At 35.7% G+C, this 26460-nt stretch overlaps 2 protein-coding genes and 1 long non-coding RNA gene across 4 annotated transcripts; 1 reads left to right on the forward strand and 2 right to left on the reverse strand.

The window, feature by feature from the left end:
- Nucleotides 1-82: 82 nt before the first annotated feature.
- On the reverse strand, nucleotides 83-18831 carry LOC125213535 (nuclear-pore anchor-like). Of its 2 annotated transcripts, XM_048114136.2 has the most exons (34): nucleotides 18389-18831; nucleotides 18160-18306; nucleotides 17799-17897; nucleotides 17424-17552; nucleotides 17208-17300; nucleotides 17054-17119; nucleotides 16479-16568; nucleotides 16303-16380; nucleotides 16098-16207; nucleotides 14578-14698; nucleotides 14324-14416; nucleotides 14147-14195; nucleotides 13731-13834; nucleotides 13564-13632; nucleotides 13215-13358; nucleotides 13037-13141; nucleotides 12837-12950; nucleotides 12234-12312; nucleotides 11350-11393; nucleotides 11180-11250; nucleotides 9511-9613; nucleotides 9221-9355; nucleotides 9048-9146; nucleotides 8834-8875; nucleotides 8709-8762; nucleotides 8366-8545; nucleotides 8211-8258; nucleotides 7427-7474; nucleotides 5731-5805; nucleotides 5585-5659; nucleotides 5320-5504; nucleotides 4182-4284; nucleotides 3465-3581; nucleotides 83-3055 (listed from the first exon to the last, which is right to left on the reverse strand). In XM_048114136.2, the coding sequence occupies exons 1-34, from the start codon at nucleotides 18692-18694 to the stop codon at nucleotides 263-265; spliced, it is 6168 nt and encodes a 2055-aa protein (XP_047970093.1). In that variant the 5' UTR covers nucleotides 18695-18831; the 3' UTR covers nucleotides 83-262. The 2 variants fall into 2 exon arrangements, with proteins under 2 accessions (XP_047970093.1, XP_088924728.1); XM_089068602.1 differs by lacking the exon at nucleotides 18389-18831 and having other exon boundaries at nucleotides 17799-18057; nucleotides 18160-18268.
- Nucleotides 18832-20462: 1631 nt separating this feature from the next.
- On the reverse strand, nucleotides 20463-21154 carry LOC125211633 (uncharacterized). The gene is made up of 2 exons (XR_016137162.1): nucleotides 20818-21154; nucleotides 20463-20710 (listed from the first exon to the last, which is right to left on the reverse strand). It is a non-coding gene; the product is annotated as an uncharacterized LOC125211633 (long non-coding RNA).
- Nucleotides 21155-24142: 2988 nt separating this feature from the next.
- On the forward strand, nucleotides 24143-26405 carry LOC125214130 (Acid phosphatase/vanadium-dependent haloperoxidase-related protein). The gene is made up of 5 exons (XM_048115029.2): nucleotides 24143-24406; nucleotides 24497-24631; nucleotides 24740-24777; nucleotides 24882-24948; nucleotides 25928-26405. The coding sequence occupies exons 1-5, from the start codon at nucleotides 24164-24166 to the stop codon at nucleotides 26303-26305; spliced, it is 861 nt and encodes a 286-aa protein (XP_047970986.1). The 5' UTR covers nucleotides 24143-24163; the 3' UTR covers nucleotides 26306-26405.
- The last annotated feature ends 55 nt before the right edge of the window (nucleotides 26406-26460 follow it).

Below are 26460 nucleotides of genomic sequence, written 5' to 3' on the forward strand. Positions count from 1 at the left end.
AAGTATATGTTTCCCATTCATCCAATAAATTAGGAGTCCGAGTCCCCACAAATTAAATGAAAAATCATTATGGGTACTCAAATAGAACAAATAAGAAGTCATTTTTATATAAATCATTAAGCGAATCTCCAGGAAATTGTCAAAACACATCAGTCGATATCAGTAAAACTATCAACAGTTGGAAAAATGTGAATTACTAGCTGCTCAGATACTAGCAGATATCATATGAAACGGCACCATCCTATATACATGAAAAGCATCCTTAACCGGGTGATTGCCGCCCACGTCCAGTGCGGCCACCTCTTACACTACGGCCACGGATTGTTCGGCCACGACCTCTGGCTGGTGAAGAAGTAACCCCTCCCATGCCAGCCTGTCTCATTTGTGCTCGCTGTTTTGCTCTCTCCTGTAGATTAATGGTTGTTGAACCACTGTTCAAAGGCGACACGGGTGTTCCACCTGTGTCCTGTGGGGGAGTCGATCCAGCTTGATCGGAAGATCCAGCATCAACAGTAGAAACAGTAGTGCTAGTTGAAGCTTCCTCAGATGGAGGATTGGACGAACCAGGTGCCCTGTTGGTTTCTGCGGAAGAATCTGCACCATGGTTAAGCTTATCAGAACTGTCAGTTTCAGCTATGGTCTCATTTAAGTCACCTATCTTCTCTTCCTCAAGTGTCTGGGATGGATTAATCTCCTCATCTTCCATGCCCAATGGTTCAATACTAGGTGATTTCTCAGGATCAGTTGATTGTTCGCCTTGAAATTCTTCATTTCCTGGCCCTCCTGTCTCATTAATTGCACTGCTATCACCATCATTGTCAGTAAAATCTCTAACCAGCTGCTCCCCCTCTTCTTTCTCACCACCTGACTCTACAACTATGCGCTGAATATCTTGTTCGGTTTGATCTCTCAGTTGATCATCAGATATTATACTGTCAGTTGGTTTCTCCAAGTCTTCATCTGTGGCATCGACTGTTTCACTGAACTCTTCATCTGCTAATGGCTCATCAGTTTGATCTCCTCCAGTGTCAAGCTCATCCTTCTCAACAACTTCCTCACTTTGCTGAAGGTTTCCCATATCATCTGATGATTCTACAGAGATAACAGCTTCAGGAAGCTTTGTAGGAGCAGCAACTAGTTCATCACTTGCCACCTGTAGGCTATCTGGAGCTTTTGGCTTTTTAGGTAAAGGTGCTGGGACATCAGAGGCAGTTTCTTCTGAAGTGAGCATCTCCTCTTGCATGCGTTTACGTGCAGATGCTGTTGTGGGAGCAGTTTCAGTTCCTTGACTTTCTGTACTATGGGATGGTAATCCAGTATTAGATTCGTCTCCTTCTGTCATCTCCACATCCCCTTGAGGATCTTTGGGCTTTGTAATATTAGGACGCACCAGCTTCCTTCCCATTTTCAGGGTTGCCTTTGTCAAAGCAGGTCTTCTCTCTTTCACGTCAGCTCTAGCTGCAGGAACACTGGCAGCCGGAGGTTCAGGGGTTTGGAGTGATGGTACAGCTTGACCAGGGGGAACTGCACCAGATGTTGCATTATCAAGAGGTGGAGCATCGGTCGTGGTAGAATCAGGACCAGTACAAGCAGACTGTGCTAATTGTTCAAAATTATCTACAGCCTGGAAATAGGCGGAAGCAAAATCATCCAATATATTACTAGAGAAATGTTGGACCCCGGACGCATTCTCTGATTGACTGCTTCCGGGGTTCTTTATTTTTTCCACTTCATCTTGAAGAGCTTTCAAAGCTAATTTATGCTTTGTAAGATCATCTAAGAGTTTCGTCTTTTCTTGATTGACATTCCCACGAGAGTCAGATATTATTTTCCGGATGTTTTGAAATTTTTCTTTTTCTTTAAGATGATCTTTTTCTTTAAGATGGTCTTCTTTTTCTTTCTTCTGTTCATCTCTTTGCTTCTCCAGTATTCTTTCTAGTGTTTGAATCCTGGTATCTTTCGCCTTTTCCCTCAGCATATTTTCTCCTCCGGAATCAACAGTGGTTCGTTTTACAAGTTTAGCCTCCTCCAGTTGTTTCGACAAGGCCTGTCTAGCTTCCTCTAATTGTTTGGACAAAGACTGGACCTCTTTGCTCATCTCTTCTTTCTCCTTTTCAAGATTATCAACCTTCCTTTTAAAGTGATAATTTATCCGCTTAAATTTATCAGATTCAGATTTCAGAGAAGCTGCAGTTTGTGACACTTCATTAATCTTGTTCTCTCGTTCACTCACTTCAGTTTTGCTTCTAGCTAGGTCTCGCTCTAGAATTGATACTGTTTCCTGCTTTTCTGATAAATGTTTCTTAACCTCCTCCAACTGACTATCCTTTTCCCCTAAACTCATTTGAATCTGCTGGAAAGCTTCCTTCGACTGATTATATTCATTGACATCAATTTCCTTGCACTTCTGTACCAACTCATCTATTCTGTTTTCATGATGTGTTTTTTCTGCCTTGAAGATTTCAATTTCTTTTCTGTACGCTTCCAGCTCTCTGTCTCTGTTTTTAAGAAGCTTCTCCAAATTCTCAATTGCAATCTTAGCATTCTGAAATGTTTCACGAAGTTTCTGGCATTCTTCAAAATTATGCCGGTTTTCCTCTCTGAGTTGCACATTGCTTTCACGCAATAAAGTTAGCTCTCTGACCTGTAATTGAAGAGATTGGAATTCGTCCTGTGTATACAATGATGCCCGTGATTTCTCACGTTCTGTTTGAAGCAATGTCTGTACAGACTCAGCTGACTTCAAAGCGCTCTCTAACTGAGATTGCAAACGATGCTTTTCTTGTTTCAATAATGAGATTTCTGTTTCAGCTATTTCCTTTGACCGTCGGAGATAGCTCAAAACATTTTGCAACCCATCATCATCTCCAACGTTCTTGGAATTGCTTCCAGAAGCTATTCCTTTCTCCTTCTCAGCCAACTTAATGTGCAAGGCTTCAAGTCGACAGTGCAAAATCTTGTTCAGTTCATTTATTTCAGCATACGTCTTATCCGCTTCATTCCTGTATACTTCAATAGCTAACCTTTCCGTCTCCCACTTAGACTTCAGCTCCGCCTGCAAAGACACAATAATTAGAATCTCACAGACTGCATAAACCTCTTGCAAGAAGAAACAGCAGAACAATACTAGGATGGAATGCAGTCGAAGTAGCATAAACGACTTGCAGTGGACCCAAAAGTCAATAGCACATTGAGCCTATATACAATTTGCGATATTTGCTTAGTGTAAAGTTCAATGTAATAATTTATAGGTTCAGTGAAAGCGTTCTCACATATCTCAAACTATTCGAACCACTCCTTATACATATACACATACGATACCTAACTATGCCACAAGGAAAATACGAATTTTTTGTACTTCTCAACTTCATTTGTACAATCAACTACTATTATGCTTCCAAATTATTAACACCTATCAAAAGAATAAAAGGGAAAATCACATATGCAGTAGAAAGGGGTAATACATTTTCTGTTTTGAGCACATCCACCACTTTACGGAGCTCAAATGCCCCTTTTTGTGCAGAATCCAAGGCTTGTGAAGTTTTCGTCAGCTCTTGAATGGTTTCTGACTGTAGAATAACCTGGAAGAACAAACATAAAAAAGTATGGTGATATCTACCTTTTCAGAAAAACAGCTACTGGAAACAAAATATTGTAGATACATAAACAATAAAAATAAACCCGAAGCTCTTACATTGTTGTGGAACAATTTGTTTTATATAAGATAATTTTTATTACAAAATCAAAAAGAAGCATGAAACATATACGATGGCTAAACCTCAAATGGTGGAAATGGTTACAAATCAAAAATGTCATTGCAAGTACTCCCCCCATCCCGACTTAAACGATTACATTTCATTTCGGCACGGGAATTAAAAAGTGATCTTTAGTTAGTTATATGGGATGATAATAGAGTAGGAGAGAAAATAAAATAGAAGAGAAAAGAGAGAATAAAGAGAAACAATTAAGTATGAGAGAGACTAAGAGTTAATTTTTGCCAAATAAAAATAAAAAGAAATGTGTCACTAAGTTGAATACACATCACTTATCTTGGGACAAAGGGAGTTCGATGATATAATTCAGACATATTACACCTTTAATACACATTGTAACATAACAAACCTTATGATGACCATATAAAATATTAACACTAACAGAGAGCAAAGTGGCACAGAAGGAACCTGTCTCTCATAGTTGTCTTGAGCAGTTCGCCATTTCTTATGTTCTGACTCCAACTCTTCTTTCAATGCAGTGATTTGGGATTCCATTACCACAATCTGTGACCTGTCAAAGTACAGGAAAATTAAACTTGTTATTTAAGATAATTTGGCATGTAAGAAAATAGTAGTATATGATATTTACTCTTATCTTTTTTTACTAATTTTCTTTTGACCTAACCGCTAGTTTGCATATTCCTATTGTTTAATGATAATTGATAACTAAATTATTACATCATGCTTATGACTCTGGCCTTACATCTCAGTAGCAAAGAGTTCATTTTTTAAAGATAAGATACAACTTTTTTTAGAAAGACAAAAGTTAGAACTTATGAAGGGGTGACAAATTTTCCCATCTCAAACAGATAACACATAAAAGACAGTAAATCCCTGTCATTTAAGACACACCAAGCAATTATAATCTTCAATACACCTGCTCGCTCTACAGAAGCTTCTTATCCACAGAGCCCAACTATAAATCAGTAGCAACGATTTCAATGCTCTTTTGCCCAATTTTCTGTCACAGTGGGAGTTAAGAGTAATTTTGATTTGAAGCATCTTTATTCAGAAACACCAACAATATATCAGTATAAAACGTTGCAATTTTGGTTTTGCCTAATTCTGTCATGCTGAGACAATTCAGTAAATTTTAAAGTTATTTGAGCCCCACCAAGCAATTCAACACTTGACTACTCTAAAGCTCTTCATTATCAGCATAGACTAACTATACAACAGTAGCAAAGTTTGCAACGTTGCTTTGCCAAATTCTGTCATGAATTCATGATGGAATGGTATTACCATCACGCTATTAAAGCTACAAAAGAAAATTTGCAATTTAATCCAACATAATACACCAACTAGGTTTTGTTTTCCTAGTTTATTTGCATCATCTCATTTAATCAATTACTCTCTGCAAATTTCCCACATTACTGGAATCACTGGCCAGGTCCAACTGGACAGCTTAGTACATAAACTTTGCCTACTTTCCAGTATCACACACAAATTAATATACCTTGACATCAGCTTGTATGTTCTCAGACATTCAAAGAATACTGTAAATTACCCACCAACAGGGTGTCACATAGGGCATACGAAAGCTTACATTTTAACAGAATAGTCATCCTTCATACTGGCAATCTCGAACAAAGCACCAGCAAGAGCCTCTTCTTTCCCAGAATTTGCAGAAATAGCCTCTTCAGTTTTCAGTTTACATTCACTCTCAAGTTCACTAACATGCTCCCTGAGCAAATGAACCTCATTCTCTAGAGATCTCTTTAATTCATCAGCCTATAACACGAACACATAAATTGCATAGGAAAATGATGTCAACAAAGCACACAATTAAGGGAGAGTAAATGCAGCAATACCTCTTTCCTAAAATTCTCATGGGCCACCTCCAATTGTTTGAGGGCTTCTTCATTGACTTGAGCAATACTCTTGTACTGGTGGACAAATGAAACTAAGTACTTCTAACTAGGCAGAATGTAACCACCCAAACAGGACAAGAACATACCTGAAGCATGTGATTTTTGCTTGCCTCAGCTTCCTCCCTTAATTTCTGAATTTCATCCCGGAATTTCTCCAACATCTAAAACATGACCGTGAACAATACAGTTTTCAGTGTGTAAGAAAGATGTGTTCGTTACAGTCAAGTAAAGAAATCTAACAAACATTTACAACAATTAATTTTAGAGATTATTTTTAGCGTGGCTTATGATTATAGTATTTCTAATTTAATTAGATAACAATATTACAAGTTCAGTTCGAAGAGAAAGAATACAGGAGCTGAGATTTTGATTAATCAAGTGTAGGAGACTTTAGTCCACACAGATTCCTGGATGATCAATTATAGGTCAATCCTTCCATACAAACATGTTGGCAGAATCTTCTCAAAGAAAGATTCTTGAAGTGTTGCAAGCCCACGAGACGGTTATCAGAAACATAAAAATATACCAAAAACTGAAAGCAGTGATGTTACAAGGCTACAAGCTTACAGCATGGTACTACAGCTACAGTGCCTGACCGTAAATATTCCTAGACCAATGATGAAGCAGTTAAAACAGATGAGCTAAATCTCTGAATTCCTTCATTGTTATTCACGAAGTATTCAGTTTATTCGAGTACTCTTGTTTAAACAATCAGTGTTAGTTCTCCTTTTACAAAATTTTCCTTCCGGTTCCCTTTTATTCAGTCAAATTCATATTGGAACTTCAAAATTTTGTTACTTTTGTTGGTTCTTCTTTTACTCTAAGACTATCCATCCTTGACCCAGATTGCCCATACAAACTAAAAACGGAATAGGTGCAAACAGTAACTCCATGAAAGACTAGAAATAGTACCATGATTATCCAATATAAAAACTTTCAAACATATGGCATTTACACAGACAATCAATTTCAGCTAATGTATTCTCCAATTGATTAGGATATCTAAAAGTTAGTGTAAAACCATGATTTCAGAACCCAATTCCATAACCACTAGCATGAGGATTGACCAAGGAAAATCAATGTGTTTTTTGTCGTACTTATATGACTTTCCAAAGCCATATATAATTGCATGTTTTAGCATTTGCAGAGTGTAAAAGATGACGGCAATGATCACTGAAAGATGGGACACATGTTACAAAGTCAAAAACATTTATCTGCACCAAATTGTATAGGGTATTGTTGGCAATTGAAACATAAAATGAAAGTAACAATATCCTATATCGGTATACACGAAGAGCTTAATCCACTATATAAGTCTCATGGCCCCCTCCTCCTATCACCAATTGGTTTTAGGATGGAAAACATGGATTTCTACTCACCCCTTAAAAGGCCTTGTAAGGGGGAGGGTTATCCACACTTATATAGATTAGATGGGATCTTCACCACGTCGATGTGGGACAGGATTTAGAGAATTTAACACGCCCCCCCTCACGTGTGGGCCGGAAAGGACATCGGTCTTCCATCACGTGGGTAGGCAAGAGAAGAGATAAAGAGATAAATCCATCATCGGCTTGGGCCCGCTCTGATACCACATTAGAAATGGGCCACTCACCCCTTAAAAGGCCTTGTAAGGGGGAGGGTTATCCACACTTATATAGATTAGATGGGATCTTCACCAAGTCGATATGGGACAGAATTTAGAGAATTTAACAGGTATTATTCAAGTCAGCACACGAAAGACAAGATAAGAACAAATATCAGAAACCTGAATGTTGCAAGTACCTTTTCAGTAGAAGAAGAAGATAGTTGACTATCAACACCATCGGAATCCTGCAGTGTATAGAAAACTATGAAAAACAATATGGGAGAAACATATAGTGTCTTGAGATTAAAAAACCTCTATGACTCATCAACCATTTGATAATATTCATGTCGAAAAACTGAAGATGTGTCTTGAAAAGTGACAACATAGAGAGATTTCTGAAATTTTTTAACAGCTGTTTAATAATTAATTCAGAATTCACAGAATTTAATGGTATTTGAAATTTTCTGTAACTAATATTACCACAAAAAAAAAATTAACCGAGGAGAATATCTCACTAATCCTTTGAACTAGTTATGAGGGAGGAGAATATCTCACAAGAGTTCATAACATAGGGAAAAAAAACGCTTTCAGAATATAACTAATTACCAATTAGCATGATGAAAGAAATTGCAATTTCATTCATAAATCATAATGGGATTCCTTGTAAATGCCAGACACGTGAGCTGGCTCTTCATGTACATCATTAACTTCACAACATCATTCCAATTTCATTCCATTCTCACCTTATTCCATTCATGCATACCAATCAATCATCTAAATTCCATAGAACTCTTGAACTAGTAGCATAACTAATGAACTTGCATGCAAATGTGAATTATTATGAATGTCGATGCTAATAGCAGTTCATCACTAAAAATCTTTAATACTTTGATGTATATCATGCATGATTGTTTCCATACTATTTTCTGACTTTGTTATGTGGGAATGAGGCAAGACAGATCCAAAATGCCTAGGTCATACCTTTGTCCTTGTAGATTCCACAATCTTCCCCAGATCAGAATAACGAGCCTGGATAGCATATTCGGACCAGTCAATAAGACCATTGACAAAGAAAAGAGAAAAAAAAAGATGACAGCATAAATTCAATATAACAATCACTAAAAAAACTGAAGCACCTCTGCAATTGCTGCTCTAGATTCAGCATTTGCCACGGATCGCACAGCAGTAGCTAATTCTTTATTTAACTCATCAACTTGTTTTCGCGCATCCTTTAAACTACTATCATGCTCAAGAGAAAGGTTCCGAACAAGATCTCGTTGTTCCTGAAGTTCTCTTTTTGCCTCGGCCCATTCTCTCTGCGTAGAAAGTATTTTATAATGTGTAACCAACAAAAGGAGCTTTTTCATGTTGACAAACTTCAGAATTGAATCACAAGACTTGTATGCATGCTGGCAATGTTTGAGAAACCATGTTCCTGTCAACTGTCTCGATATGCAATAAATCACAGTAAAGAAGTACCTCAATTTTGTTTACATAATCTTCTTGTTTTCTCCTCTCAACACCTCTAGCCTCCTAAACAGTGAAGATGTATTAGTCACAACTGCTAACCATAAAGAGTAACAAGATGGCGATTAAATAGCTACCTCCCGCACTTCCTCAGCACTCTGCATGGTGTCCAGAGTAGCCTGAATAAAGATACAAGCACGGTTAAAATATTGTCATATCAAAAGTGCAGATTACATATATTCAATCATTTGAAAACAATGATGTCGAACTTGCTGAGTCCGGATACCCATGTAGGTATCTAAAATGAAGTCCTAGTTATATTGCATATTTTTAAATACAAGAGAAGCTGACCTGAAGCCAATGAACCCTCTCACTCAAACTACAAACTTCATCAGAAGCTCTTTTCTCAGAGTTCTGAAGCATTTCTTTTTCTTGCTTCAAAATTGATACCTAAACGAGCAAACAAAATTTGTAACCAATAAGAATTAGAGTTAACATGACTAAAGAGAGAGCTAAAAGGATACCTCCATTGTAAACTTCCTAGATAGTTCATTGGCAGCATCCAATGAGTCAGCACTTTCGCGGAATTTCCTTTGGTAGTCAACTATTATCTGAGAGAACTCAACATTTCTCGCTCTAATTCCATTATGCTCTTCCCTCTAGTGTAAATCATAAACCAAGCAGATGCATGTCACGCAACAGATAAAAAATTTACCCAACACTTACAAAATAGTCCAAGAAAATAATTTTCCAAAAACTTCCACAACTAAAAGAGTTAAGCCACTCATAAAGTTAAAGCTCCAAAAAAATAAACCTGTTGCTCAAACTCCTTCAGAAACCTGGCAAGTTTTTCTTCTGCAAAAGTTGCTACCATTTGCAATTTATCACGATCAGATCGCAATGATATGATATCATTCCTGAAGCATAAGAATAAATATACAAGCCAATTAGTATATAAAGCTAAGCTTAATGACCGAAATAACTGTTAATATATCCAAGAGTACAATTTAGTTAATGTGTTAAGTTAATACTCCCTCCGTCCCAACTAAGATGACACACTTTCCTTTTTAGTTTGTCTCAACCAAGATGACACATTTCTATCCAATTCATACACCCAACCACTTTTTTTTTCTCTCCAATTAAATATTCAACTCTCTTTCTCTCTCCATTTAATATTTACATCCACTCTTTTCTCTCTAATTAACCACATTAACCAACAACTCCTAAAATCCCGTGCCGGCTAAGAAATGTGTCATCTTAGCCGGGACAGAGGGAGTACTAGAAAGCATAGGAAGTCATCTTACTACCAGAAGCATCATCATGGGAATCATAAGAAAATGTTGTGAAAATCAACTAAAAACTTAATTTCCTCAGCATTCTCAATTCAATAGTGAAGATATTGGAATTACATTAATTTCTAAAGAATTGGTCTGAAATCAAATCCCATTAACTTCAAAGTCCATGTATCTTGTTTACCTATATGAATAACCAAGTTCATCAACTTCACAAAAAAGAAGTAACCTTCGTTCGCCTGTCCTCTCTGAGACAGATCGTCTTCATCAAGTTCCTAATAATACTATCAATTTGCTTCTGCTCTATCTAGTAAGGTATAGCAAAAATCTAGGAATTCCAATCAACAGTAGTGGGACATAGTCTTGGACAAGGTTTACTTCATTGCTAAAGTCTTATCTGAAATATCTATTAGAAAATAGAACTAATGAACTATACTCAAATATAACTGCATTGCCCCTGGTGGCATATTATGAATTACAGTTCTGCAGTTAAGAACTTTACAGTGTAAGTAGATGTTGATGAAATAACATATTGGTGTAACAAATTTTCTCAAACATTTAGCTTCATAGGTAGCACCAATCATATCAAAACAGGTATACATAATGAAGGTACAAAGTTCATACATAATGCTGCATTAAATTCCACACGTAACACCCAATTGGGGTCGGAATTCAGAAATCATACATCTTAGTAAATGAAGGAGCCATAATTTCTTAACAACCTAAAATACTGTAATACCACTCTAGGCATTAAGCCATTAACATTTTGTAAGTCGTCTCCATATTTGAAATTCCATTAACCAGTCAGAGAGAACATGCAAGACCCAAAGTAACAGTATATAGCTAATATACCAAGATCTGTTGATTGATAATCCAACCTGATGCTCTTCAGACATCAGAAAATGTCTTACTTGCCCAGGGTGACCTATAAATTTACTTACATTGTGCAAGACTGTAAGATCAATCATGCTTTACCTAAAGTTTACTTCACCACTATGGAGGTTGATAGTCATAGAGCCAAGAAACTTTCCATTAGCTTTAAAAGAAAAAAAGGGAAAAGGTGCAAAACTCATCTTACAGCCACAAAGTTACTGAAAAGAGTATCATAAACAAAACCAAAATTATGAGCAAGACAACATAAGTAAGAAGTAAGAAGTAAGAAGATAAAACACAAGCATATCATATGCTTACTTGGACTTTGCCAAATCTTCTTCCAGACTTCTCAGACGCTCTAACGTATGTTCATGCTTTCTTGATGTCTCCTATCAATTATCACATTATACAAATAAGGCTGAGGAATTCGAGAGAGAAGAACAAATGTATGTAATAATTATCCTAAGGAGATTTTCATGGAACCATACATGGATACTTTCTTTTATAGGTATAATCTCCCTGCTCCCTCGCTCTGCAAGATGAATATTGCTAATAAATCACCAATTCTTTAGACAGAAAATGTTGCCTTTGGAAACAATGGAAAAGGGAAAGCTTTTAAGAGACTGTTGTAGAAAACCCCAGAAAATGGACAAAAGCTCCAATAAAAAAGATAATGTATGATGCAGTGTTCATTAGTTAGAAAGAAGAGCCTAACAAAAAGGAAAAAGGTTATATATGCAATGTTGGGATATACAAATGCTGCAGATTTCATTTGAAACCCAGGTAAAGCTATTGTATAAGAAGCAACATAGAAGTTAGTTTGTCCAAATCCAATATTAGAAACATATATTCATAAAAAAGTATCCAACGCTTGTTCAAAACTTCTAGCTACATTGACTTCTAGTTTATTTTAAGAAGTCCTGGTAATAGACGATTCTAGTCCAAAAATTCATATGATGATAGCCCTCCTTCACTTTTCACTTTCTTTGTTGTCAGTATCTTCATGATTTTGTAATATCTGATAGTTTTAGTAAAAACACTTCCCAAATGTCCAATAACGTAACAAAATCCAAGACAGTCTAGTTATGAAAATTCAAGAAACCCTTGTAATAGACAAAGACACTTCTAGTCCATACATTCATATCCCTCCTTTCATTTGCCTTCTTTCTAGTCAGTATCTTCCCGGTTTCACGATAGTAAGCAACTTGTTAACATAGACAACTACACAGCATTTTCGGAATGCCGAATACGATAACAGAATCCAAGACACACTTAGCATTAATGGAAATTTACTAAAATTTGCAGGAAGTTAGTGGATGAATAAAGGACATGAGATTGAATACAGCAAAGAACATATAACAGAAAGAAGAACCTGGAACTGTTTCAAGCAGATGAATAGGATAAGCACGGAGTTTTTGCTCCTCTTCATACAGCTTCTTGTACATGGCCACCTATTTTCATATCAAAATAACTTGTACAATATAACTTCAACTCGCACAAAAAAATAGTACTACCTCCATCCACAAAAAATAAACAAAGTTGTAAGTGGCACAATTTTTAATGTGCAAAGAGAGAGAGAGAGAAACTGTGGTCAGCGTAGTACTCCCTCTGTCCCACTGAAGATGACCCGCTTTTACTTTTAATTTGTCCCACCCAAGATGACCCATTACTAAAAATGGAAACCCCTTTATCTCTACTTTATTCCATCTCTCTTATTTTGCTCTCTCCACCTAACACACAAAATAAAACTACATAAAATCTTGTGCCGCCCAAGGAAGGGATCATCTTCCTTGGGACGGAGGGAGTATTAGTGGATTGTTGGGTCCACATTATTAGTAGTGTTAGTAGTGTTTAAAACTTTCTATTTTTAGAATTAGTCTAATTTTGGTGGACGGCCCAAAATGGTAAGACTAGTCTATTTTTTTGTGGACGGAGGTAGTATGAGATTCACAACCTAGCATTTTAAAATTCTTACAGAGGTATGAAGTGACTCAATCATGCTCTCCTGTTCCTCTGCCCTTAACAATACCACATTAACTTTAGACGCAGTCTCTTCCATATGCATCTGAAGCTCCTTCCCATATTTTTCCTGCAAGTGTATCAAGATCCAAAGTTTAATATCCCAAAATAAACATGATATAGAAAATATAATACATCAGATAGGCTGCATATTGCCTTCAACTCTGCTCCATTATCTGCAATCTGATCAGATAAGTTGTGAACAAGACTGCGCAGCTGGACATTCTGTTCAACTAATCCATTGATGTCTTTGAAGGTTAACTGCAAAAGTAAAAAAGTTCAATGGCCATAAACTCCTCACTCAAATATGCAAGAAAAATGGACAACCATATACCAGGTGGTCTAATATGATGTTCTCAGCTCTAGATTCAGAACCCGCTGGCACAGAAAAATCACTAATGAGCTCATCATCTTGATAAGGGGTAACTGATCCACAACGCAACTGAACATCCCGACACTCTTTTAACAGTACAGCCACCTAAGACATCAGAACAAACAGGTAATGAATATAAGGGCTTTCAACTTCAACCATACATTACCTACTAAAGAAAGATACATTATCTGTGTACAAAGTTAAAAATTCAAAATATCTATTTTCAAAGTCTCATCGTATCAAAGTATTACCTATAATAAACCAATAAAATATTATTGTATCTGGAAAATGAAATCTTTCAGAACCAAACCTGTTGCTGGAGCTCAACGATCTCCTTCTGAGCAATCGCGTAGTCACGCTCCTGCCTCTTTAACTTAGCCTGAAATAGTAATTCGAACAGCAATAACGTAAAGAACAGTATCCAACAGAGCCAATGTGCTCAGCTAAAAACGTTTCGAAACAGACCAAAGGACAAACCTTGAGATCCTGAATGGTAATCTCCAGAGTAGAATGTCCAGATAGTGTCTGCTGCAGTTTCTGATCTAAAGCAGAGTAGGCCTCGACAAGTCTTTCATGTTCATCTACAAAAATAGCTTATTGCTTATGACTTTGACAAAGCGTATAAAATTTGAGGATGGACTAAAACTTAGAAAAAATGTGAAGCACTCCTTGATTGCATTAAAAGATTATATAGGCATTTCGATACATAAATATTATATTCAAGACGGTAAGAGAATACAAGAATAGAAGGTTAACACACAGGAAAGAAGGGAAGGACAGATTGACAGGCCAGAGTATATATAAGAATCAACTGGTGCTTATTAATTTATTAATGTGTCCATAACAAAGCATTTGATAAAAAACCAAAACTGCTTCATACAAGCATCGTATACCTCTTTCATCCATAATTATTCCAGCTTTTTCTTCTATTTCATAAAGTACCTAACAAACGAAATCAGAAGGTAAGGAAAGAGTAGTAATTCAAAAAATAAAATAGTATTAAAATTACTTCCAACAGCTGCAATAAAGCATTTATATTTCACTGAGATGACGGTTCAAAGAAATCATACACGCTCCAATATAGCTTGGGATTGCTTTCTCCCCAACTGTTCATGCCGTAGAGCGTCAACAGCCTCTTGATATTTGGCATATATTTTCCCCAGCTTCGGAAGGTACAGGAAGAACAATGTAAGGAAGGATCAAAAGAGTCAATCAATGAGCTAAAGTTAGCCCCACGAACTTTCTTTGTACAAAGTACTAAAGTGAATATTATACTGCTCTCTAAGATATACATAAACAAGAACCATAAAGACATAGTACTCACACTCCATCCATCCCTAAGAAGTGAAGCTGCCAATGCAGTTCCAGAAACTCCGGCAGGAATGCTAGGAATAATTGCTCGATCATCCAAAACCATTTCATCAGTATCAACTGAATTTGTCAATCTAAAAGAAAGAACATACAAACAGTCACTATCATTTTGGATTTAGTGCATGTTAGGTTCAGAGAAACGCAACCACACAAATTTGATTGCATGGTCAAAAACAGCTTTTCATCGATGATGTTATATGCAACCATTGTTATTATGGTCAAATAGACAAAGCGAATGGGTATAAGCTACATTATTTTTTCCTAAAGCAAGTAGCCAAATAGCAATACCAAATAGCAATAATAAGCAGGCATACTAAATTGCATTATCAAGTACTACCTAATAAATTCATACAGCAATGACCCTTCAGTTTAGATTGGTGAAGGAAATGACAGGCTGAAAATTCTAAAAGAAACAAAATAACCAAAAAATTGAGTATATACTCAGAATTATTGAAGGCTTGGATTGCAAAATCACACTCCATCCAGGGTCCGATTAAATTGAGGCAATCCTAGAATTATACATAATAATTTGTGTATCTCAAATGACTAAACTAATTTCGAGGAAACACATAATAAAAGTAAGCCAATCTGCAGAACGCAACTTCCAAATTAACTGCAACTATACTAGAAAGGTAAAACATAACAGAGTTATGAGCTATGTATATGAGCATAGATTTGTCCACCAAGCATATGTAGAACAATATCGCATAAATAAATCATATACCATAATGTAGTGGCATATTTCCCTCTTATACAGCGACTTTGACCAACTTAACTATGTACTAAATATTGGAATGAGGGTCAAGAGACTACAAAGGTGCCTGGTTGACCCGTTTGGAGACAAGGGAGTGGAAACGGAATAAAAAATGGTGGTTGATACAAGGAATTGGTTGATGATCAGTGATTTTTCATATCTCATTCATTTGAAATTAACCATACGTCCATACCACCCCCTATGTTAGGACTTAGGACTTAGGAGGCATTCCATCAATTTTATTGCCATTATATTTCCCATTTCCATTCCACCAATTTCATTAAGCACCAATTAAGAAGAAAATACTCCCTCCGTCCCCAAAGAACATGCACTTTGGGTTCGGCACGGGTTTTAATGCAAAATTGGTAAAGTATGAGAGAGGTAGAGAGAAAAAGTAATTAAAGTATTGTTAGTGGAAAAAGGGTCCCACCTCAGTAGAGAGAAAAAGAGTTTCCAAAATTAGAAAGTGCATATTCTTGTGGGATTGACTAAAAAGGAAAGAGTGCATTTTTTTGTGGGACGGAGGGGAGTACTATATATTGAGGATTCCGAATAAAGAAAGAGCCAAGAGCTGATCAACATATAACTAAGTCAAGAAACCTCCAAGCATCTGCTGTCTCACCATGAAAATTGGGGAACAAAACTAAAATAAGGGAAAGCACAAATATCAGCTTGTCAAATATGCACTTAAGTGCATTTAAAGGTCCAAAGCAACTCACAAGCCAGTTGTAAAACTACTCAGAGGAAGGTGTTGCAGCTCATTTCCTCTTTTTAACTTCTCCAATTCTGTTTGGCAACTTTCTAGCTGATATTTCAAATCAGTAGATTCCTACTCCAGCAAAAAGACAATGAATGCTTGTTAAATATGGCACAACCAGGAAAATTGAACAGGAAAACTAATGAAGAACTTGCTGACATACGTACCTTTTCCACTTCCTTCCTTGCAGACAATTCTTTGTCAAGCTTATCTTTATATTCAGTTTCAACTTGATTTAAGTGAGTCTGCATAGAAAAAGAAACATAAATTATAGCATCAATATGCATAAAATATTTAATGAAGCAAACTGGTTTAGAACATAATAGCTATAAGCAAAGCTCACTTCAAGAGCCTTGATGACTCCCTCAAGTTCTCCTGCCTTCTTGGACCATTCCTCCGAACTTTCTTTATACAAGTCAACAAGTTTGGTTACCTACAAAGATAATGGCCTTTAGACTGCATGGGTACAGCAAACTGATATGCATATGCATAGATGACTCTTTTCACTCACATCAATGTAAATTAAAACATAAGAAATACAGAATATTTAACACATTCGAGATCAAAATGTAATGACGATCTTTCCAGCCTAAACCTCTTCAGACTCTGGTAAAAATGATACATGCATCCATAACCAAGTTTTCTTCAATTTAGAAATTGAGCCAATCAGATAACTATCAAAAAGGGATAACACAAATCCTAGACTGACTGAGTGTCACAGTGTGCAAACATTTTTACTCAATGCATTGCTAATCTTTATATTACAAACAAATATCATAAACTGGGGTGACTAAAAGTATTTTCACCCAAATATAATCAATTTAGAAGAGATGAATGAAATTCATGCAGCAGGAAAGATAGGTGTCTGATTCAATCATTCAGATGAAATCATAAGCATGACTACAATGTGAAACTCACTGTTGAAATTTCAGCCAAGGAACGTTGCTCTGCGCCTGCAGCAGCATCTTTAGTTGACAACAACTCCTATACAAACAAGACAGATATTAATTTAACATTGATGTGACTGATAGAATTTGTAGATTAGATATGGAACAGGAAGTCGGGAACACACTCTTTCTACCGATGCCAGTTTCTCCTCCAACTCCCTCACTCTGTCTTTGTGAAATTTCAAAGAATTGGCACTCTCCTTCAATTTTAGCTCAAGCTGGAATAATAATAACAACTAAGGTAATGAAGCATATTCCAGAAAAATAAAATCACTATGCATGCTAAAACTATTGAATCATTCTTCCCTTTCTCAAGAGGTACAAGAGAAACTAAATCTTACATCTGCAAGTTTACCAGAAACATCAGCTTCACATTCTCCATATTCTTTCCGAACCTGGATCAGATTATTAACCTTAGTCGTCAGCTCCTCATTAAGCCATGAATTATGCCTCTCAAGAAGCTCCTTCTCCTGGCAGATCCAAATCAGATGATATTATTAGTACGACTACCAGTCTACCATACACCAAACTGAAGTCCACTAGGAAAGAAATATCAAGAGGCAATCTTTACAGGTCTAAGTATAGCAAGCATAGTATAGCAAAAAACATGGGAAAAAGAATTTTCAGAAATCAAATCAAAATATTCTCAATATGAGGGTCCACCAAGTACACATACTTTTGTAAAACATGTGCTAAATACATTTGACTTGTCCCACCTGTAAAATACGGTCTGATGTTGCATGAAATCGCCCCAATTCAGATTCTAGGTCTCTTATCCGTGCATCTTTTGATGCAGCATTTTCAGTCAAATCAAGCTTCACACCAAGACACTCAATAAATAAATATGCAAGACTTCTTGTTATTGATGGAGCTTGGAACTTGCTCAGCATTCTAAAGCAAATATTATCAAAAACATTCTTGTCGAAAATAAAATGAGAAATAGGTTACGGAGACTATAGGTCACAATTCAATGACCTGCACACATGGAGCAACATAGACTGAATGGCTGATCAATGTAGTCCACTAAAGCCCAATAAAAACATATAGAGGTAAAATCAATGAACTATGACTGCATACAATTTTATCAAGATAACTCTTTATTGTGGCATTTCTCTCGTTGATTTCCAAGTCCCTTTGTTCCACCAACTCCAACAGTTGCCTCTTCGATCGATGAAGCTCTGATGCTTCCCTCATCAGCCTCTCTAGCTCCCCATCTTTTTCAATCTAGTACCAAAACAGAAAGCAAACGCCAGTTAACAATGATCCAACCATCAACCAAACAAAAAAAGTAGAAACGAAGACTCACAGACTGAAGGAGAAATCGCTGCTTCTCGACTTTAAGCTCCGCAATTTCAGCATCGCGCTTTTCAAGCAAAGCATTTATCTCGGAGTTGTGCAGCAGGAGGGAGGAGTACTCCGCGGAAAGGGAGACATATTTCTGTTCGTTGAGAGCGCACGTCTGCTCGAGAGTAATGGAGGCGGCGTCGGCCTCCGCCTTCACCGTCTCTATTTGATTGAATAGTCCACGGATGAAATCGTCCGCCTTCTCCGTCAAAATCGCCGCATCGTGCGAGCACCGCCGGAATTCTTCGTCCGATACGAAAAGCGGCATCTTCGATTCAAACGGAAACCTCTTCAGAAATGTATCTCATTCAGATGGAAATCAACGACGACGGAAAACCCCTAGATTTCAAATTTGATTATGGGGATGTTTGCGTTTTGGCCTTTGGGTGAATGCTAGAAATGGAGGGATGCTGGTAACTATTCGAATTTAGTGAGTTTATACTAAGCCCAACAATATTAAATCAGCTTATGATTTGGGCTCTCAAATCACAATATAATTATAAATTATTATTTTGTACTAGTATATGATTAGGATAATTTTGTCATTTTCATAATTTCTGACAATTAAGAAATTTCCCTATTTTAATCTGATTTTCCTTTACATGATTACCCTATTTGAGTAAGGCATACTAGTAATATTTTTCAAATCCAATTTCAAAAAAGGAATATAGTCTACCTTTTCTTATATTTCCATAAATTAAAATATACTCCATAATTGAACATTGTGATTTGATTCGTAAATTTTATCAGAAACAAATCATATTACATATAAACTTCAAGGGAGGTGATCAATTGCTAACTAATTAGCAATCTAAAATTGAGACTAATTTTTAACCATTAAATTATGAGATCTTGTGATTGATATAATACCAAATGTAATATATTTTAAATTTAAATAATTATTAATCAAATTAAAAGGGTATTAATGTCAAATCCTATATGTATAACTAACTACTTTCTCTTTCCTCAAAATCATCTCAAATCTTTAAATTTACGTAACTCTCTCAATTTAAATTATTTTTTCGCAAAAAATATATCAAATTAAAGATAATTTAATAAGGATTCCAACGAGATCTCAAATGCATATGTTCCGACGATATTCGGGTGATGAAATTTGATAAATTATATTTCAATTTCGTACATGTTGATAAGCAGTTTTTATCAACAAATGCAACAAAAAATCTCAATATATTGTAGGCAAAATCTCAATATTATGCATATCCAGTCTCAATAAAAATGTGTTGATATTTTCTTGTCCTTGTATTGATATTCTAATGTTATATTGTTGATATTTGTAATACACAATGTTGATATAAAAAAAACACCCACGAAAATTATCATATGATAACATAATGACGATATTACCCTTTTATTGATATTTTGTCTACTATTTATTGAGATTTGTGAGCTTTAATCTCATCCACTCATTTTAAAATCCAAGAGTGGAGATTTAGTCTTGATTTTGAATTAGGGTGCTATAAGCATTAGAATAGGACCCTAAATTTCAAGGTCTAAATAATAATAATTATTATTATTATTATTATAATACCACAATTTTTAAGTTTAATATTTGTATAATTTTAAAATATTTTAAAATTTCTCTATTTCTTATGATAATATGGAGTACTACAGAATATGAAGTAGGAGTACTAATTAATTGTATTTAGTCTAACTTTTTTCACACAAAATTTCTCATAATTGTATTTAGTCTAACTTATTAGTGTATTAGGAATGGCAATTTTCATACTACCTTATCAAATTTATTCACTAGGCATACAATTATACTCACAAAGGATATGTCATTTTTTAATTAATACACAAATATATAATAGTATAAATTTTCAAATGATAGTAATTTGTTATATAATTTGTATTATTAATATCAGTTTTGTATAAGCTTAGCAATTTCAGCATTGATCATACATTTGAGGAATGTGTTATGAACGTCGATCCCACTTTGAGTGGTCATTATTATACATCACTACTAATCATATAGCACATTGAAGATTACAATTACAAAATTAATCCTCAAATAATTTTATAACAATTTAGTAGAGTATTATATAATTCAGACTTTGAATATCAATATATACACTAATTATACAATTGAATGTTGTATCACATGCATTGGATGCCACAACCTATGTCCTTTATACATCAAGTGGCCCAATCCATCCAGCACAAACAAGAAGGCCATTCCCGTTTGAGAAGTAGTCGAGCAGAAGTCGTCCCATGAGACCAATAGTTGGCATGATATGCTTGGATGGTCTGAAAATCCCTGTTCCTATTATAGGATAGTTTTAAAAAAGTATATTTGGTCACACAAAAATACTCTAAACTAGAACGCAATTAGACAGATAATGGATAGGATAGTTGAAATCCTAACTATACCTTAAATGGATCAAAAAATAGTACTCCTACTCCACTTTTTATATTGATCTTGATGACGGCTCGCAACTTTGTCAATCCACCAGTTGGATTCGAACCTTGAAAGCAAAAACCTAATTCCAAGCATGCCTTAGCCAAAAGCAAAATCCTCAATATGATAGAAATTGCGAAGGGGGCAATCCCAAAAACACGTTATCACTGAAACTAATATTACTCTCACCTAGAGACCAACGGATGAAGACATGTTGGGTGGGGGGTGGGAATTTGAAATATTTTATCGGTTTTGAACCTGTCGAAAGCAGATGTATCGTGATAGGAGATTGAGGAAGATATGGTCATGTAATGCCATAGAAAGAATTAAGTGACAAAACAAAAGATATGTATGATTGCGGCGGTTAAAAGTATCGTCAATAGTGAAAGAAATTTTAGTGACACTATTACCTAAGCATATAGTTTGTGAATAATAAGTTAGTGACACTAAATATACAGTTTCGTGAATAATAAGAATTTTTTCTCAAAAAAAATAGATTTCACAAAAAGAAAATATTAGTATAAAATATATTCAAAAATTATAAATAGAGTTAAATATTGAGCATTATGCTATAATAAACAACACATTCTTTGGACCTCACTTTACCATTGCTGGGGATTGGTGCCCCTTGCACGGCGGAAGTAATGCATTCACAGATAAATCATACATGTGAATCTATTTGACAGATTATGAGATCAATTTATCACATGTTAAACAATCAATTGCATGCTTTATCACATGTAATTCACAAATAAGGAATCAAAACCCTAATTCATGAATTCCTATGGATTAGGGTTACCGAACAGATTCTCCGAAAAATCGACAATTGCTTGCGCTTTCTCCATATGATGTTCTTCGTACTCAACCACGAATCTTCTAATTTGTATCCCGAATAATCTGACCTTTGGGTGGGCAAAGCTTGTCAGAATCAAAAGGACTTGACTAGAAAGAAGACTGAACTTCAGTTCCATGAAACTGAAAATTTCGTCCACTCCCTGGAAGAGGGGGGCACGAATTTTTAATTATTAACATTTATTAATTAGTCTTCTATTTAGTCTCCTTTTAATAGAGTTATGTTGGGTCAGATTAGGATCCATGAAGGTTGGACCTGGGTCAAACCTGTTGGTCTTTTACTAATTAAATTGAGCCTCAATTTAATACAAGCCCAAACAGAATATTATTATCATCCATTATGGGTCTTATTCTAATGCTTATAGCACCCTAATCCAAAATCAAGACTCCCTTGGATTTTAAAATGAGTGGATGAGATTAAAGCTCACAAATCTCAATAAATAGTAGACAAAATATCAACAAAAGACAAAAGGGTAATATCGTCATTATGTTATCATATGATAATTTTCGTGGGTGTTTTTTTATATCAACATTGTGTATTACAAATATCAACAATATGATATAAGAATATCAACATTAGTACAAGAAAATATCAACACATTATTATTGAGATTTTTACATGGTTTTATTGAAATTTTTTGATGTATTTGTTGATAAAAATCTGGGTATCAACATTTACGAAAACTAAAATAAAAAATATCAAATTTCATCATCCGAACGTCGTCGGAACATATGCAATTGAGATCTCGTTGGAATCCTTATTAAATTATCTTTAATTTGATATATTTTTTGCGAAAAAATAATTTAAATTGAGAGAGTTACGTAAATTTAAAGATTTGAGATGATTTTGAGGAGAGAGAAAGTAGTTAGTTATAATTACTACATGTAGGATTTGACATTAATATCCTTTTAATTTAATTAATAATTATTTAAATTTAAAATATATTACACCTGACATTATATTAACCACAAGATCTTCTAATCTAATGGTTGAAAATTGGTCTCAATTTGGGATTGGTAATTAGTTAGCAATTGATTACATTCCCATCCACTATAGTAGTATAATAATATTGACTTTCCGTCAAATCCCAAACTACGAGTAATCCGATTTTACCTCTTTAAGATATAAATATCCATTAATTAATTTAATTCTGCTATTTGACTTTAATTAATTAATATCTTTGTCCAAGAGTTGTCTAGTTCAAAATCTTTATTTATTATTCTGGAATAAATTACAACCGGCCGGGTTTCTGAATAATAAAACCTTTTTTCGAACACCTCTTGAGGATATTATCAAACTGGACTCACCCAGCACACGATTCATTGTAATAACAATACTAGCACCTCTAGACATTGATCACCACTACCCAAGATATCAGGATTCTTGGATTGCGAAAAATCCGCACCATTTGATAAATCAAAATAGTGCATAATCAATATCGTATGTTCAATGCTATATCTACAATGATTAAGAAATAACAATCACCGAGACCTCGTCTTTCGATAAATAGCAAGAAAGACTTATCTCAACTGTTAGATCCTTCAGTGCTATACCACACCGGTGTCGTTTATTTCCTAAGGTAGGGAAACATGCGGACTGACACTGCAACCTTTCACGATAGGTAGTCAAAGTCTATCTAGGTTGTGAAATTCTATTTCTCTTCTACAAAGGACCGACTGCGTCACCTTCTGTGAACATCGTTCACGACTAGTTTACTATGTAGAAGAATCAGACTTATTTGTTTCTTGTACATTTAAATGTTTGATAAACATCTTATAAATGTACAAACAAACATCAATGCGATAAAATTACTTCTTCTCGCCTTGGGTTAAAAGTGGATTATAGAATATATTGAATACAAGCAATTCTATCCGTGCAACATGCTCGAAATATGCTTTCCAATATACCAATCCTAACAACCATGCCCAATTTGTTGACCCCTAACGTTGATAGACTTGATATTTTTATTAGTTCAATTTGGCTTCCCAAGCTACCATGTAGCTTCACCAAAATTTGAATCCGAAAGCAGTCATCATCTCACAGGCAACGTGTGCCAGTGCCTAGGCCCCTCTCATCAATGGGAAGGCAAATATTGTGCAATGATGGATCCAAAAATTAATTATCATGTGATCGGACTTTACATCAACATTATCGAAAATCCATAATTATTTACTAAATTAATAAATTGGAAATGTGTGAATTACATTTATATTTCTCTATTTAAAAAATTACGAAACTACATGGAGTAGTATTTTATTAGATCTGTAGGGTCACATTAAAGATACTACGTAAATTGATGTAAAAAAAATAAGTCTAGAAAATTCTGAAAACCAAACTATTTATTTTACCATGAAATTGTATATTGTGTTTTACGACTACAATATAATAATATTAAATTTATAAATTAAATGCAGCAGTTATGAATCTACAAGGACCAACCAACAACCTTAGCTCCCTCGTTGAATATGAAAGCCAGCTCTTATAAAAAAGAAAACTTGCACCAAATTCATCATTCAATTATGCTACTCCAATTTCTCAATTTCGGCGGCGGCGGCGGCCTCCGCTTCCCCAACCTCCCAAACCCCAAAAATGCCCCCTCCGCCAAAACAACTCCCATCTCCTCCTCCCCATCTTCAATCCGCTGCGTCTCTCAACTCACCGGCAACGGCCTCCCCGCCCACGACATCGCCGCTATTTTGCACAACAAAGTTCGTCTCCTTCGCTTATAGCTTGGGTTTTTTGTTTCTTTTTATTTTTTGCAGTTTTTCAAAGGTGCTGCCTTTGTTCTTTCTTTCCAGGTTCTTGTATCAGCAGTTGCCTCTGCAGCAGTTGGGCAGCTCCTCAAACCGTTTGCTTCCACCGTTTTGTACGGCAAGAAATTTGATTTGAAGACTGCTTTATCATCTGGAGGATTCCCTTCTACACATTCTTCTGTAATTCCACTTTCTTTCCTTTTTTTACTTTGGTTTGGTGATTGGTTGAATTTCTATTAGTTTATTGCTAGTTGCTTTGATCTAACTAGGCTTTTATTTTTAATCCAGTCTGTTGTGGCGACGGCAACTTGTCTTGGCATGGAGAGGTAGTTATTGTTTGTAAAGATTCAGTTTTTATCTTCAGTTTTTGTTGAAATTGGTTCTTGATCAAATTTTTAGCATAAATTGATTTTTTTTATTTGATATGCAGAGGCTTTAAGGATGCACTTTTTGGTTTAGCTGTGATTTATGCTGGCCTTATAATGTATGATGCACAGGTTTGTTTCCATAGCTCACTACTTTCTATGTCCATTGATGCAAAAACTGGACCTAACTGAAATGCTGATATTGAAGCTTTGTGAAATCATAACTTTGAAATCTTGAAAATGGTGATGTTTAGTGGCCGTAAAGATAGTATCTTGCAAGTGGAATGGGGATGCTTAATGGGCTTAATGATAGTATCTTGCATGTGAACTGCTGGCTCGCTTTTTCTAAGTAATGGGGAAGAGGTTGGAAAGATGAAAATGGAAGATTATTTTGTTTTAGAGAGGAATGGGCCACTACTGTATTCTTTTGTTGAGTTAGGCAGGTTAGTTGGAAATTTAGTGTGGAGTATGAAATAGATCGGCTCTTTTTATTTTCGGAGTGCTACTGTGAATGTGGTCCTCAATTCTGTATTTTAGTCTTACTTCTTATCTCTGAATGTTGGACCTGGATATGCCTAACTTCCTGTCTATGTCAATTAATTATTCAATCCACCAACGAGATGCTCGTTTAGCAAAGTAGGGATGTCAAGAATGTACATCCATGTGTGGCCCTTTAGGTTGTTGGGTAAACTGTAGTTTAGATCATTGTATTCTCCTTTTGTATGATGGTCTGTGGATTGTGACTGTATATGGAGGCAACTTTTAGATGCAAAAGGGGTGATTGCGTCTAAATATAAGATGTTTTCTCAACTTCTACTTTTGCACAAACTGAATATTATGCCTCAAAATGCAAGACCTCCGAAGTATTGTTGAGGTGCAAGAAGTACCTATATGGCTTCAACGGCCTATGTACTAAGCGTTTTAGCTTGGTGTCTACGCAACTGCAAAACTGATATATTCCCCTCAAATCATCAAGAGAAATTTAGCCAAAAAAAGACTGTGATGCTGATTTTATGCACAAGTCCCTCAGATGTTTGTATTGCTATCATAAGCAGCTTAATTGTTTGTTTTATGAAAACATGCTACTTCAGCATCATGATTTTAACTGCAGGGAGTTAGAAGGGAAGTTGGATCTCATGCTAAACTGCTGAACAAAGTGGTGCCAAGAAGCAGATTCTACACGCCTTCCTCTACAGACGATGCAGATGGTGTAATAAATTCATATTCCAGAGACTCATCTCCAGACTTAGAGATCACTGATCCTGTTCTGTCAGAGGAGTATACCTCGTTGCAGAAAAAGCAAACGAGTTCTCTGTTGCTCGAGCCTGACAAGCGGAGGCGTGTAAGACCCTCGGGTGTAGTACCTGATGGGGAATCGGAAATTGTAGCATCTTTGTTGAAGGAATCGGTCGGCCATACAGAGGTTGAAGTTGCTGCCGGAGCCTTTGTAGGTTTGGTAGTGAGCTTAGTAGTGTGCTCCTACTTATAGTACTTGTTGGTTTAAGTTACACCATTCATGTACCAATAACATACATACATATGTTACATTTATCTCAATAAAATGCTATGCTCTTCTTATTGTATGGAAATTGATATTGTTCGGTTTATTCAGGGAATAAATAAAGAATTTCAGTAAGATTATTT

This window comes from Salvia hispanica, chromosome 3, assembly GCF_029641045.1.
Source record: "Salvia hispanica isolate PSC_SH4W2 chromosome 3, Shi_PSC_v1, whole genome shotgun sequence".
NCBI lineage: Eukaryota > Viridiplantae > Streptophyta > Magnoliopsida > Lamiales > Lamiaceae > Salvia > Salvia hispanica.

Coding starts and splice junctions, on each gene's coding strand:
- LOC125213535 (XM_048114136.2), bottom strand. CDS start 18,694: ATGCCGCTTTTCGTATCGGACGAAGAATTCCGGCGGTGCTCGCACGAT. Junction 16,569..17,053: donor CCTTGGCTGAAATTTCAACA/GTGAGTTTCACA, acceptor TTATCTTTGTAG/GTAACCAAACTTGTTGACTT. Junction 13,835..14,146: donor AATAATTATGGATGAAAGAG/GTATACGATGCT, acceptor CTATTTTTGTAG/ATGAACATGAAAGACTTGTC.
- LOC125214130 (XM_048115029.2), top strand. CDS start 24,164: ATGAAAGCCAGCTCTTATAAAAAAGAAAACTTGCACCAAATTCATCAT. Junction 24,632..24,739: donor TCCCTTCTACACATTCTTCT/GTAATTCCACTT, acceptor TTTTTAATCCAG/TCTGTTGTGGCGACGGCAAC. Junction 24,949..25,927: donor TTATAATGTATGATGCACAG/GTTTGTTTCCAT, acceptor TTTTAACTGCAG/GGAGTTAGAAGGGAAGTTGG.